A 15,848-nucleotide genomic window follows, 5' to 3' on the forward strand; every position below is an offset into this window, starting at 1 on the left:
AGAATATGGACACCTGGCTGCAAAATGCCCACTTCTCCCACAATTAAAACATTTAAGAGAAGTTTTTCCTTTAAGTTTACCAGCCCTTTTAAATTTTCTAACTAAGTTAGCCAATTGTTCTTCTAAATTATTTTATGAACTTGTGCTCTCTTCCTTTACCTTTTTACCAATTTTAAAGGCAACTTCCTTTCTAGCTTCTTCACCACCTGTCATCCTCATTTCATATGCGGTTGATATTCCATGAACATCATCTAATTTGAGTTTAGTAAGATCCCTTGCTTCCTCTATAGGAAAATTTTTTGCATCATATCTAGAGGGTAAAGATCGCAATACCTTTTGAACAACTATTGCTTCAGGCACTTTCTCAACTAAACCCTTGATAGCATTGACTATCTCGTCGACTCTGAGAAGACAATCTGCGATATGCTCTTCTTTCATTTTCAATTCTTCAAATCTGGCTTTGTAGGTCTGCAACTTTGCTTGCTTTACTTTGTCATTGCCTTCATAAATACCTTTTAGCTTGTTCCAAATCTCCTTAGCTGTGCTGCAATGCATAACTTTAACAAATTCATTTTTAGATAATCCACATAATATTGCATTCTTAGCTTTTGCATTATTTTCATAATCCCTCTTATCTTCAGGATCAGTTAAAGGATGAGTAGGCTTAGTATAACCATTCTCAACAGACATCCATACGTCAAAACCAATTGAAGCCAGATAACTTTCCATCCTAATACTCCAAAATGCATAATCAGTTCCATCAAAAAGTGGTGCTTTATTAGAAGATGCTCCTTCCTGACATGCCATGTGTTCTAATTGCCAGAATCAACTTAGACTTGTTAGCTCTTTTGCAAGTACTCACTCTAATACCAATTGTAAAATACAATAGTGCTATTGAGAAGGGGGGGGGGGGGGTGAATCAGTAGCACAATAACCTTAATCCTTTCTAGAAAATCAAACTTTAAATCTGAAATTGAAAGATGTAAGACATGAAGCAATTTTGAAACCAGAAAAGGAACAACAGCAAAACCACAAGGCACAAGATTTTACGTCGAAACCCAATGTGGGAACATAACGGTGAGAAAGGCCACTAGGATCTACTGTCCCAATCTGGCCTCACAGTTGAAATGATTACAATTCTTTGGGCACCAACCCAATCAATCTTTAGGCACCAACCCAATAGAGTTACCAAACCCTTATAAGCACCAACTCTACACACATTTACAATTTTTCAAACTGTACACCAGTTCTGTATACTGAAAACAAATAAAGATATGAATGTCTGAGTTATTACAACCACTGTATGATGCAACCAGTATTATCAAATGTATCACTAAGACCTTATACCAAATAAATTCAACCCGCAACTCTCAACCATTGTAAAAAGAACATAGAATTCAGAACTTCAAACATCTAGATCATCTTCTCTGTGTATATCTTTTCTGTTTATGTCTGCATTCATCAATTGATCAGCAACATACAGAAAGAACAGAAATCTTATGAATGATTCAGAAATTTACACAGAAATTACTGCATTATTACCACCTTTTCAGCTGTTTGTTCAAATATAGACATCCTGAAGTTTGACCACCATCAAACTGTGATTATCTTCAAATAATGTTTCTGAATGCATACATTTCTGATCTCCCAGAAATCAGACCTTTGAATGATAAGACTAGCTTGTCACCATCAATTATTTCACCAGCACTCTGAATACGATATGCAATAGATTGTTCTCATAAGATTTCAAAGAATGGCTTATATATTTCCAAGTATTCTGATCAACATTTTAATTCACAACACCACTAATCTTTTTCGATGCCAAGGCTTTTATAGAAAAAGATATAGTTACCAACGGTTATACATAGTTATTAGATTTCCTTTAACTAATAACTAAACTCTCCAATACAAACTACTTGTCCTTTGCTTTTAGAAACAAACCATTATTCAAGTAATGAATAATGCAACTAACTCATACGTGTAAGACAGTTTCTCAACAACTTTTGGAAGTTGTAAAACAAGAACAAGTATACTATTAAATATAATATAACTGACTTGTGTATTTAAAGACAAATATTCAACCACAAGTAGAGTTTCCAAAGACATGCTCTGAAGACCAATTTGATCAGAATTAAAACAGAAACTCGTGCCAAGGAGCATAGAGTCAAGGTATTATAAATCTGTATTTCTGCAACTCGATTCTCTTTGATTTGGTAATAATCCAATGTAATCATAATACTAATCAGACTGTAATTCAGAGCATGTCGACAGGTTAAATACGATCACAAAAAGGCAGATGACATCAATAACAAATCATGCCAACATGAAGGTCTTGGTTATTTCCCATGCATGCAGAGATAAAAAGTCAAACATCTCCAAGTGCGTTCTAAATGCATCTGAAAACCATTTTAAACATGTCATGGGTATAAGATATAACACCATACATGTAGAGCTCTAGCTTGCTGTTTGGTGATGGATCCAGTGTTGAAACTTGAGAATTACCTGTTGATACCAAAGCTCAAATGCATAGACAGCTGCAAGTAGTATGTATTAAGTACTATTCTGAAAAGTACAAGAATTTAGTACTGATTGTAGAACACATTTGTTACTTCATTAATTAAAAAAACAAATTATGTTAATGCATGGAATACGCATAGTCACATTCTTTTGTGATGCAGGAGCATCCAGGGGTGTAAACAATCTTGCATTAACCTAAAATATTTATTTAATCTGGTTAAGTTTGGTGAATAATTTTATTTTAACAATGGCTAAATGTAGGCTATTATGTGTCTCCATGTACCTTGGAAAGTGTTCAAGGGGACATAGGAGATGACATTATTTATTATTAATGGCCTATGTTAAATGGTAAATGTATTTTTCAGAAGTGGACACATGTTAGTGATAATTAAAAAGAGAAATGAAGGAATTTCCTACCTTTGTGCCCACTTTGGGAAGAGGAAAAGACTCGTTAACATATGTCAAGTGGTGGTTACAAAGGATAAAGGAACAGTTTCTCTCTTAGGCTTCCACTCTAGGGAAGTTGAAGAGTTACAAAGCAAATGGAGGGATCTCTCTCTTAGGCACCCAACTTTGGAAGTTGAAGAGACTTGCAATGTTTGGTCTTTTATTGGCTATGTGTAATGGCCCGCCAAGGAACCCCCGAGGATATGACTAAAAAGACATAAGAATGCATGGAATAATGTTTTTTCTTTTTTGAAACATTTAAGTTTAATATATACATCTTATAGAAGAACAATATCCCAAACCTCGATCTTACAACTTGTTGACTTGCGACATTGCACTAGCAAAAGACTTAAGCCACAAAATGTCTACTGAGCATAGGGGAAGGTATTCAAACACATTAGACAAGGCCTACAGAGAGATTTGACATAGACAAGACCCTTGTAGATATTACAAGAGCTAAGTTATGGATTCGTCCAAATTTCTTGCCCAATCCAAGTATGTGGCGTTTTAGAATCTATATTGTCTTGGAATCCATGTGGAATCGGACAGGGTTCCTGCAATTATTTCCTGAAACGGTTATGTGCTTTCCACCATGAATACCGACACATCCACAATGATGTGGCGATTCCATCGCTTTTTTTTTTACGTGAGGCACGAGTTTCGATTTTTTTTTTCACTTTTTGGATGAAATCGGGCCAAAAAGTTAAAACCCTAAACGCAAAAAAACGTATTTTTCATTTATTGTGTGTGGCTAGTAGCAAGCCAAAGGAACTTGACACAAGAAAAGAGAGCATGACGCAGGAAAAGAGGGCACGACGCAGCAAAAAAGAAACGGTGGGCAAGGCGTGAAGTAGGAGCAAGGTGTTGGGCGCGGACCAGGAGAATGACGGTCAGGTTGGGCACCGTAGGAGGTAGGCATTACATCGTTTTTTTGTTTCAATTTTTTTTTTCAACTATAGTTTTAGATTTTTATTATTTTTATTTTTTTGTTTATTTTATTTGTTTATTTTACTGCTTCTTTTATGTTTATTTAATTATTTGTTTGTTTAGAAATTTAATTTTGAAATATAGTTTTAATGAATTATATTTATACATGTTAAATATCTAAATTTAGTTTAAAGAAGATAAAATTATTAATAATTATGAAGTAAACATATATTATTGTATATTCTAATGATTTTATTTACAAACTTCTAAATCACAAACTAATTAAATATTCTTATTTATAAAAATAATAATACAAATTAAAATTACATAATTTAATTTTAATTTGTATTTTAATTAATTTTAAATAGGAATATTTAATTATTTTTTAATTTAAAGTTAAATTTGTTATATTTATATTATATATGATATTAAATTTGTTATATTTATATCATATATGATAGGTCCAAGTTTTGTTTAGCATATGGATGATATTTGGGATTATAAATTTAATTTTTGTTTCTACTTTTTAGGTTGCATATATGTATATATTTATGATTTTTTATATTTTTTTTACAAACATACCCAAACCCCCCTCCAAAACAATTTGCCGTACCGGCGTACCGTACCCACGTACCCGTACCCATATCGACAACTTCTACTCGGCAAACTAGGCCTTCTCCTAGGCCATAGGTATTACGGATATCCTCCAATGAGCACCAACTCACAAATTGATGCCATTGACACCATGCAAACTTACTTGAAACACACTTAGGACACGTCAGTGGTTCCCTAGAAACACCAAGCTCTAACTGACAACTTCGGTGAGGTCGAACAAGCCCTTTATGCCTCCGAAAACCTTGTCAGACAAACTGATTGGACATGGGCACCCACAAGGACACTATCAAGACACTTGCACAAGGACAATGTGTTAGGACACTTGCGTGCCAGAAGGACACTAGTGCGATATGGCTTAATCCTAAACTTGCACATTAGTCCAATTTTTGTGCTGTAGTCCTCTGTTTCAAGTTTCTTTTGTTGTCCTCTAGACACGCTAGTGTCCATGGCAGTGAGTGGACCGGTTACACAACATGGTTCCTTGGACACTACAAACACATTGGTGTGGTCAATATACCTTGATGACCCCTGAGAAACATGAAAACGACAAAAAGGTGTGGAGATGAAGTGCCAAACAATACCTCTAGTTACTAGGTGACAACTATGCACTAGGGAGGTGATGATGTTGACCCTAATTACCTCTAATCCACTCTAAACTCCCTGAACAAGATCCTAACACACTCACACAAGCCTGAACTATGCCTATGCCTCCTTGCAAGGGTTTACAAGGTTTTCTACATTGTCTCAAACGAACCCAGATTGACTCTAATCTCTAAACTTCACAAAACCGGCTAATACTTCTCGACAACATTGAGAGGGGACTAAATCACCCTATAAGTCTACACAAGACACCTTAAGATTTATTTTAAGCACCGAACGGAAGTGATAGTAAACTTGTTTAGTCATGCGTCTCTGGGTATTTCTGGTCTGAAAGTTGTGGTTTGAAAAGGGAGGACTCGGCTGTTTGAAGACTCATAACAGCTCCTTATTGCTTACCTACTAAAACTAAATGAAGCTGGAAATATGGTACTTTGAAACAGTGAGTTATCTGCAACAATAAAACAACGGGCAGCACTCTATGAAGGTCAGATCTAAATGCTTTTGTGTGGTGTAATTTGTCATAGGCTACTGTTACTTTTTATAATCTGCACTTGATGAAAATCTGATCTTTCTATATCAGTTCTATCTTTGTAATAACAGCAGCGAGTTATGAATTGATTGTTGTCTATTAATCAAATCAATGTATCCTTCTTTCAATGAATGAACACCAAATGCCATGAAAGTTGTGTTAAAGCTCTGCTAGTCGAGGTTATATGAAACCATTACAATTTGAAACAATATATCTGCAATCAAGAAACCTTTCATCTTCAGAATCATGCAAATTGTTTGACAAATCATCATTGGGAAATAGTGCAAAAACTGGGTACAAATTGGGGTAGGACAATACAGTGTTTGAAATCATAATATCAATCCAATGCATCCATTTTGAAGCAATAAAAATGTAAAATAGGGGAGAAATCAATTCCATACCTCAATCTTGAGCAAAAACTTCAAATTCTTTGAGTAGCAAAGAGAACTCACCGAGACTAATCCAAAGAGCTCCTACACACAAAAATCCTCTCAATAGATCTCCAATAATGATCCAATCAAAATTGCAATGTAGTAGGGCTTTCGAGAAGAAATTTGTTAATAAAACTATCCAAAGATCACTCTATATTCACCATATAAAACTCAATTACTATTCACCCCAACAAAAAACAAATGAAATAATCAAAATTATATCACATTTATAAATTCCCAAAAGGCACCACTAGCCTAACTATGCATTTGCCAACACGATGAATACACATAAGGTATGTTTTAACATTTAAATATTAAACTATAACTAAAACCATTTAAACTCATTTATATAGTAAAATTGGTGATGAAATGCAACTTAATCCTATATGCCCAAATAGATTTTATGGGACAACCACAAAAGATTGGGTTTTTTGGACATTACCAATTGTGGTAGTTGGGGCGTAAACTCAAAAACAGAAGGAAATTGTCCTCAATGAGGTATAATTGGTAAGGTTAGGTGACAGATTGGCCAGTGTGCTGTCTCTTATTAACCACCATTGGGTAAGGGTATGCTTAGATTTGTGGAGCCAGGTGGAGTTGATACCCGGTACTTGCATCACTCAACAAACGACACTGGTACCTATGCATAGACATCATGGCTGAAGGGCATATAAATATCCCCCAATTGTGGTCAACATCATTAGCATAGTTAGTACATCATAACAATTTCATATCGTCACGGGTATAATAAATAATTGAGCGTAACATGTATAATCAATTGCAACGTTAAGTGTATAATATCCTAAACAAAATAAAATATCGAAAAATATAGCTTTGCTACCTTTCAATAACTAATTAAGCTAACATTACATTTCAACATTTTACTTTGATATCTGAAAATACAATAATTCCAAATTACAATATTAATCTATCTCAATACACATTTCAAAGCCGAAATCAGAATTGATCCACATTTAGCCAATATACCAACATTATAGATTTAATATAAAAAACAAGTAAAATATCACATCTCATTAATCTAATGAATAAATTCATCCAAATATATATTAAGTCCCCCACATGCACTAACCCAAGAATACATGCTATCAAACCCAAGGTAATCATTGCAATAGTTGATAGTCCAACACATCAGAAGCCTTAAAACACCCAGCACACATTGAAGTAGACCACAAGCCAGGCACTCCAAAGCAAGACACACATGCACAACTCAGCATCACCAGAAACACAGTCCCATCATAACAAGATATCCATGCCTCTTAAACCCTGTGTTGTTTTTCTTGGTGGCCATGTTGTGGGATTTCCAAACGGCACAAAAATGCTATAAATTAGGGGCTTGGGCTAGTTATTTCATAATTCAAAGTTGAATCATTCATAGTTGGGAGAAATAATTCTTCATTTTAGAGTTTTAGAGGTGTTGCTTTTAGCTCTAGCTTGTAGGATTTGTAAAGCCCATGAGGCTAAAGCATTGTATTTTTCTAAATTTGTATTTCTTTTTATTGAGAAATATAAGGCAAGTTACTTTTTACAAACTTTTGTGTTATTCTCTTTGTTATGTTGTGTGTGAATGTTGGGTGGAGTAACCCCTCATCAAGTGTAATAGAGCATGAGTTTGGGTGTGTAAGGAGAGTCCCCTTCATCAGTGGTATCAAAGCATGTGTTTGCGTGTGTAAGGGGAGTACCCTTCATCAATGGTATGAGAGCCAATGTTCCTAAGCGTGCAAACAGAGCGCCAAACGTGAGAAAGTCTTGCACCAAAATTTGTGGGTGGACTGTGTGTAGATAGAGAATCGAATGTGAGGCAGTCTGGCACTAGGACTTGTGGGTAGAGTGTCTAATTTGTTGCAGAGTAGTGTTCCTGAGTGTGTAGACAGAGCATCGAATGCGAGTCAATCTTGCACCAGGATCTGTGGGTGGAGTGCATGAGTTGTTGTAGAGTAGTTTTCTTGAGTGTGTAGACAAAGCATCAAACGTGAGGTAGTCTTGCACTAGGATCTGTGGGTGGAGTGCTTGAGTTGTTGTAGAGCAATGTTCTTAAGTGTGCAAATAGAGCACCGAACGTGAGGTAGTTTGGCACTAGGATATGTGTGTGGAGTGTGCATATGTGCAAGTTGCAAGAGGAGTAATGTAGAGGAGTTGCGGAGTAAGAGTCCTTGAGTGTGCAAACAGAGCATGGAACATTAGGCAGTTTGCACCAAGACCTGAGGGTGTTGGTAAGAGGATCTATGGAGAAAGAGTTCCCAAGTGTGCAAATAGAGTGTCGAATGTGAGGCAGTTTGGACGGGAGCTTGAGAGTGTTGGTAAGAGAATCTGTGGAGTAGGAGTTCCTGAATGTGCAACTAGAGTGCTGAACGTGAGGCAGCTTGCACCAGGATTTGTCTAGAGGTTTTGAGAAATTTAAATGGAAAAGAGAAAGAAGAAAATGCCATTTTTTATTGGATGGATTCTAAGGATTCTTGTACTTGTGAGAAGAGAGAGGAAATTAAGAGATAAAATGATAGAGATGCAACAATAGCTAAATGATATAAGAGTAGAGATGAAAGAGGTGAGGGTTATTGTCTCTCTAATGATCTTTTGATTGAAAGAAAGAAGGAAGATGCAACAGAGTGCCTTGCATGTGGCACTGAAGAAGAAAAAGAGGCTATAGTAGAGGACTTGGAAGGTCCGATTTTTGATGAAGAAACCAATGAAGATGAAGAAGATAATGAGTTAGTAGCAAAGACATGTCAGTTGGAAGGCATGGAGAACGAGAACAAATAGATTGTGACAAAGACGAAGATGATGGACTTTGAGGGTCCCTTATTGGACTAGCAGATCAATGAAGATGAGGATGTCATCTTGAAAGAGGAGAAGAACCAATAGCCTCTTGGAAGCTAAACCTGAGAAGAAGGAAGAGATTGTAGTAGAAGCAAGTCTTTGTGAAGGCTTGGAAATATTGACAGCAAAAGAGGGAAGTGAAGAAAGAGTTCAGCAGTAGAGGAAGAATGGCTCAAATTGATTGTAGATATAGGAGCATGTCTTGTTGAAGGCATGGAAGAAGAAAAGAAAGAGGTCGCAGTTGTGGGTGGTGTTGCATTAGAAATCGAGGAAAATAAAGATGATGTAGTAGAAGTTGTAAAATGTCCTTTGGATGGCGTGGGGATGGTGGAGAATTTATAGGAGCCAAGTGTAGAGAGGTTGGTTGTAAAGAAAGAGATGGTAAAGGAAGAAAATATTGTTGATGCTAGAGAGGTGTATATTGAAGATGCAGAGCTTTGCAAAGAGGGATATGTATTTTGTAGATTTTTTATGATCATGATTTATCATTGGCCTATTACTTGCTTAGACTTAGTTTGATGTGGGTTTGGGGGCAAAACCAAAACGGGGTTGAGGGGTAGCACCCCTTACAGGGGGTTGGGGGTTGCGCCCCTTGTGGGGTCAAGGGGCAGCACCCCTTGCCAAGGAATGAGGGCTGCGCTCCTTGTGGGGTCAAGGGGCAGCACCCCTTATAGGGGTCTGAGCGAAGCACAAAAACCTTCATGGCACACACCATTTTCATATTTTTTGAAAATCCTAGATGGCCATGTCATCAACCAAACAAGCATTGAAATTTTTTAAGTTTAAAAAAATAATTAAAATGGCCAAGTCCCTAGGTCAAGACTCACCTAGACTTGGTGACTCTAAGGAGTCCATAGACTCGGCGATGGTTCCTTGCCGAGGACATCCTTTCTGCCAAGATACATTAATTAACTGGAAGTATCCTAGCTAACACAACATATATTTGTAATTTGCTCGAGACCATGCTTATCATGCATGGCCACTAGCGACAACACTGTTGTCAATATATGCAAATAACTCTTGTTTGATTATGACTAGAAAGTGAATCCTGTGCTGCAATATCTAGAGATTCATTGTCTCTCATTGGTTGTGCCAAAGACCAAATTGTTAATCATATATAATTTCTTTGGATAAATGTCTGAGTTGCCAAATTGAAATTAAGGTATGAGTAAATAGGTACGGTATGTCAGTATGGTGAAATTTTTTGGGGGGTGGGGTATGTTTTGGGTGTATTCGTATTAAAAACATGTAAATATCATAAATATATGCATATTGCAGTCTAAAAACAAGAATTGAGTTCAAAATACAATATATCATGCATATGCTAAACAAAACTACCATAAATGTTACAAATGCAGTTTACTAATTCAATGTCAATTTGTTAAAATTGAATGTTATGAATCATGATAGATATAGGCTGCAGAGTTCCGTGACTCACGGCAAGTCACGCGAGTCAGCGGGCCAGGTGACCTTGACCCGGGCTTGGACGGGTCAGGGGGCGTGACTCGCCTAACTCGCGGAGTCAGCGAGTCACTCCCTAACTCACCGAGTCCGATGGTCGTGACCCGGCCGGCGTCACTTAAAAAAGTGCAGTCAAAGAGGTTAGTCCAAACTATAATACACATTAGGGGGTTGCATTATTCGGATGTGGGGGGAAAGGGGATTTAGAAATGCCTGCCTTGGTAACTAAAATTGTCCTTGTCAAAGCTAAAGTTGGATTTGTAACTTTAGAAGTCAAATCTGCAAGTGCTCCTCAAATTTGTGGAAACGTGTGTTCTTCATTAAGCATCTGATGCTTTAGTAAATGAAACTAACCATACATTTCCAAAGTAGGAGATTTGTACATATGAGATCTATTTGCAAAGAGTGGTGGCTTTTATTTTCCCAGCTCTCACTCTGTGTGTTGAAATATCTTCTACTATAAATTAGAGGTGTTCTGAAACTTTATCTTTGGAATTCAAGGAAATTGTTTCTTTAGGTCCTAGAACTTGTCACGAGTGTCATTGACCTCCATTATCTCTGGGGCCTCGGCTTTTATCTCTTTGGTGCTGGATCTGCTAATGCTGCAAAAAAATTGGTAAGATTAGGTGATTCTTTTGTATTCATAGCTTTTCTCCTTGCCTTTTCCTGTAGATACTTGCTGAAATGATATTTTTTTCTTGCTGACTGTTGAGGATGGAAAGTCGTGGGGTTCAATCTTTGGCTTGACAATGTGTGGGCTGAAATTACTCTACTGGCTATTATTGGCTGGCAAGATCCATTTTGTAATGTGATTGCCAATAATATGTGTCTTGGGAGGAGCAAAGTCTTGCCTAGTGGACATGCTCATGCCAGATGCTGAAGTTAAAAGGGATGTTTCCATATTCTAACATCTGCACCCATAGTTTTAAAACTCAGTGAGTACTCACAAGGGTTTAAGGAAAACAAGTAAATCACGCTCAAACTTGCTACTTGGCAGAAACAGTTTTCAAAGAGTTTTTAGAGTACAATGGCCTACTCTGAGTGCATTTATGGTGTAAAACCTGCTCTGAGCACACTCATACTTTTTCATCTGCCCCATGCATTCAATTTTTCAATCGTGCATTTTCACTCAGTTGTGTATGCTTCTTCTCTGTTCTATGTGACCCATCTACTTGCACACACTTGCAACTCACATGCCTGCAACCTATGTGCCTGCTGCTCCTAGGAAAGGAACTACTTCTGCATTTGCTACTACAACCCAAGCCTGCAATGTTGCAATTTGCAATTTTACTCTGCTGTTCCAACATAACCCAGCCCAGCAGCTCTGCAGGTTTGGCCACCCTAATTATTCAGTTCTGTGTCTACAATTTGAGTATCATTTCTGGCCTATGATTGATTGCCTATATTTCAGAGGGATTTGGATAAAACTTACATTTTTTAACAGAATTTGAGTAATTATTTAAGCTGTTGAATCACTAAAACCAAGTCAAATTTGGTCTGCAAAGTTTTTGCCAAGTCCAAGTTTTCAGACTATGGATGATGTTATAGTGTCTTTAAGCTTAATTCAATAATGGGTGTATGAAACAAGTTTTAAATCGCTAAAAATCTCTAAATTTCAAGGGTTTTCTTATTTTGCCGAGTCACGAGCCGAGTCCGAGTCTGGGAACTTTGATATATTGTTTAATATTAAAATAATACAATCACTAATCAGCACTATATTGGCCTTCACTTCTACACCTTTCAATAGGTTTTCACAATAAACAACTTGCCTTGTGTATGGCCAAGCAAAACTCAAAAATATTTTTTTCTTTAAAAAAAGCAAAGGTAAGCCATCTGTTCTGTTGTCAGAAAACAAAGCAAAGAAAAAAGAAAGAAAAAGAAGAGGTAAGTAGGATTAAGGGAAAAATCAAATGTGGACTACTTTCCTTGACACGATTCTTTTACCAGCTAGAAGACCCGTGGGCTTCTTTACAATGCAAAAAAGATAACTAAAACCATCATCTCATCTTCTTCATGCCCTTGCTTTCTGGTTTATGTAGTATTTCTTAAATTTTAGGGTTTCTCTTGGTTGAAATTTCCTTGGAGTCAGCTTGACACATCTGGAATCACTTTGATATGCGCAAGAATAATTCCAATTGAATCTGAATGAAAAAAATCCATGCTGTCCGAATTCATAGGTGAATGGGATCTGATTCCAATTCTGAAATAAATTGTATTTGGAATCATCTAGGTTTTTAGCCGATTCAGTAACTTAGATATGTTAATCACGAATTCGCTTAATGATACAAAACAAACTACGAACTAGAGTGATCTTGTAGTTAAAACTATCTTAAATTATTTTTGTTGGATAAAACAAATTGCAATAGAATAGAAATTAGTTTATTGCATAATATGTTTATTTTCCCCCAGACCATGTACAAATACAGACAGATCAAAATTTAATAAATATGTGGAAGGGTTGCAACGAAAAAGCTCCCATGTTCCTAATAGGGGCCTTTCATTATTTGCTTCCATATTATATTGATTTGTAGCAAATCTCCTGAAACAAGAAATTTTGAATTAATTTCATTCTTTAGCCTATTATTCTGTTGTCGCCTCTGCCCTTCTTTTCCTTGTTGCTGAAGATTCGTTATTGCACATAAACAGCTAAAAAGTTTACTTGCTAGAATATATTGGCAGTTGACAGGCGGATAGTTATTAATACCAGAATTTGAACTAATGGGATATATTCCTTGAGATGAAATTCTTCTATGGTAAAGATGTTACAGTGCAGGTTCCTGCAAATGTATTGAATTCTTTCAGGTAGGAAACTTAATAAACTTGTCATAGATTTTCAGACATTGGTCTATGCATGTGCTAGTGTACTCATGGATTACGAAAATGTGACACGTTCTACTATAATCAGCCACAGGTGTTAAGTTTTTTATATATTAGTTCAATTCTAATTGGATATTGACCTGGCTAATTTTGAATACGGTCTAGCTTATTTCTAAAATATAAAACGCTGTTTGCAGGCTTTGAACCATACGAATACTTTCAGTTTCAATTCACCACTGTTGCACGTACACAGGACATGGAAAGTAGTAACAGGCAATTTAACACATCTCAGGACAGCCAGGTAGAGGTTGTTCCATATACTACAATGAATGGAGAACAGAGAGAAGGAAGTATAAACATGGCAACCAGGGGAAATGAACAATTTTTTGATATAGAAAATGGGAGGAGTCTGAGTTCTAAAGTCGAATACAAAGGAGATGTACAGAGTCTTGAGAGAGAGGCAGCTGTGGGTAGATCATCTACAGGGAGAGGATTGTACACAGACAGGCGGCCTAGCATGTAGCGAAGGAAGATTGAATTTGGTACATAAATCTTCTTCAGATCACTGCAAATCATGCATCACTTTTGAACTTGTCGAGGTTGATTTGCAATATCTCAGGGCTCAGATGATCCCAGTGTAAATTATATTTTACAGTACTTAATCTATGTATGAGTTTTCCACGAAGTTACTGGATTATACTGCCTAGTGTTTGCTGAATGTAAAGGTAATGTAGAATGTATTCAACAGTTATAGTGGGTAAATCTTTTTATCAACCTAAATGCAATTTAGTTGCAAATCACAGGACAGCTTGTCTGTATTACTACTGGTGATTGATGAGTTAACCCTATAATACTGTTGCTAAACATGGTTTGCAATATGTACACATGTAAAAGAGTTCTAGTTGTGTTCAAGATCGAAATGACTGAGATGCAGATTTCTAATGAAGTTTGATTTGACTTTTTCAGTTTGTGGTAATCCACCTCAATACCAGATTGTTCTTTCTTTTATTCTAAAATAAGTTATAACAATGTAATTGCCTGTGTATTAGTACTTGGATCTTCGTAACACCATCTCAAATACAACACTTGCAGTCTGAAACAACTTACAGATGATTTCCAATCACATAAGTCTTAGCATCAGGATTCAGATGCATTTGCCCCTTCTGTTGATGGATTTTTCATCATTAGAGACAAGTTTTAGGTCATTGCCTTTGGTTGAAACCATTTTCTTAATTTATGTTGTATTCTACCTCAGCTACAATATGTAGCTGTTATTCTTTGTACTCGAATCAAAAAAATCTTGGCATCAAGGTCTTCACCACCAAATGCAGACTTCATTTATCTGTATCAAATTTAGAATTACACTCTTCTATAAACAACACAGTGCAAACATGTGTGCACACACCCTCATCTGCATGAATGTGTACATTTATATGTGAACTTTGTATTCCATAAGCTGAGGATAGGACTATATGCATATAGTCTCCTTATCAAATAAGAGTGGTGATAATATCATATTACTTTAGGGTACACTTTCCTAATAGACCAGTAGTCCTATTTCAAATGTGATACAAATGAAACAAGGTTAGTTACCGTTAGACTACTCCATGATTAGATATCAAGTGAGGTTTTAGGTGAAGCATTTTATTGGCTTTTGTATGTGATAGTCGTAATGGAAGATAAAGCAACTGTTTTAAATTGTTTTCTTGCAAATGTTTGCTTTTTTTCATGGATGGTTTATTTTTGCTTCCTACGTCAGGTTGCTTATAAGCTAATTTATGGTTAGTGAGAAATTAAATTGTAAGGAATCTCAACAGCTGAATGCTTGAATTTGCATTTATATTTCTTGTTCAATTGCTTTCTTCCCAGCAATATATTACTCTATAAGCATCCTTATGTTAAAGAAATCGTCACTGCCACAGCCATGGTGAAAAGACAGCTTAGGAAAGAGTAATTTGTCGGTTTTGTTGTTTTTTTTTGACACTTAAATTGGGACTATGTGGCAAGTGGAAAGCAATTGTTATAATTGAGATAATATTCCTACAATGTTCAGTTGCTCTTCCCTTGCCATTTGTTCATAGAAGTGCACGCTTGAAACAGAATCACTATACACACACTTTTTAATGCTCAGTGTTTGGTGTTGAAATGAGATGCTACGTCAAAGTTTTATATAGCCTACCCCAGAATGATGCTTGTCATTTTAGGAACTAGTATATGAGCTTCCAATGCTTTTCATTTTTCTTTATACTTTAATCAGTGTTTTATAAGGGATGTGTTTCTGGGTCTGCGTGATGTCCTTAATGTTTTGGATTTTCCTTAGACTTGAGGACTTGGAGGAGATTTTCCCTTTTTTAAGAACTATTGTATGAACTTAAATGATTTTTTATTATTTTTTAATATTTTAATTAGTGTTCTATGGTGGATGTGTTTCCCGGGTCTGAGTGATGTGATGTTCTTAATGTTATGGATATTTCTGAGACTTAAAAGGACTTGGAGTAGATGTTCCCTTTCTTAATGAATTTAACAGTTTGTGCTATATAGTATATAAAAAAAAGACTTTTCAAGAAAAATTAAAAAACTCGTATAATTAAGAAATATTTTATAAATGCAGCACATCATTTATATTTAATATATATTTTAACTGCTTTTAAATTTGAATTTATTTATTA

The 15,848-nt window shown here is 36.0% G+C and overlaps 1 protein-coding gene across 9 annotated transcripts in view; it reads left to right on the forward strand.

Annotated features, from left to right (window-relative positions):
• LOC131059912 (lipid phosphate phosphatase 2) overlaps positions 1–14,144 on the forward strand; it is a 105,211-nt gene extending 91,067 nt beyond the window's left edge. For all 9 annotated transcript variants that reach the window (XM_057992981.2, XM_057992986.2, XM_059219547.1 and 6 more), the window contains one exon: positions 13,377–14,144. In XM_057992981.2, the coding sequence (XP_057848964.2) occupies positions 13,377–13,702 (326 nt within the window). In that variant the 3' untranslated portion in view covers positions 13,703–14,144. The remainder of the gene's footprint in view (positions 1–13,376) is intronic.
• Positions 14,145–15,848: the final 1,704 nt, after the last annotated feature.

The sequence above is a fragment of the Cryptomeria japonica genome, chromosome 1 (genome assembly GCF_030272615.1).
Source record: "Cryptomeria japonica chromosome 1, Sugi_1.0, whole genome shotgun sequence".
Taxonomy (NCBI): Eukaryota; Viridiplantae; Streptophyta; class Pinopsida; order Cupressales; family Cupressaceae; genus Cryptomeria; species Cryptomeria japonica.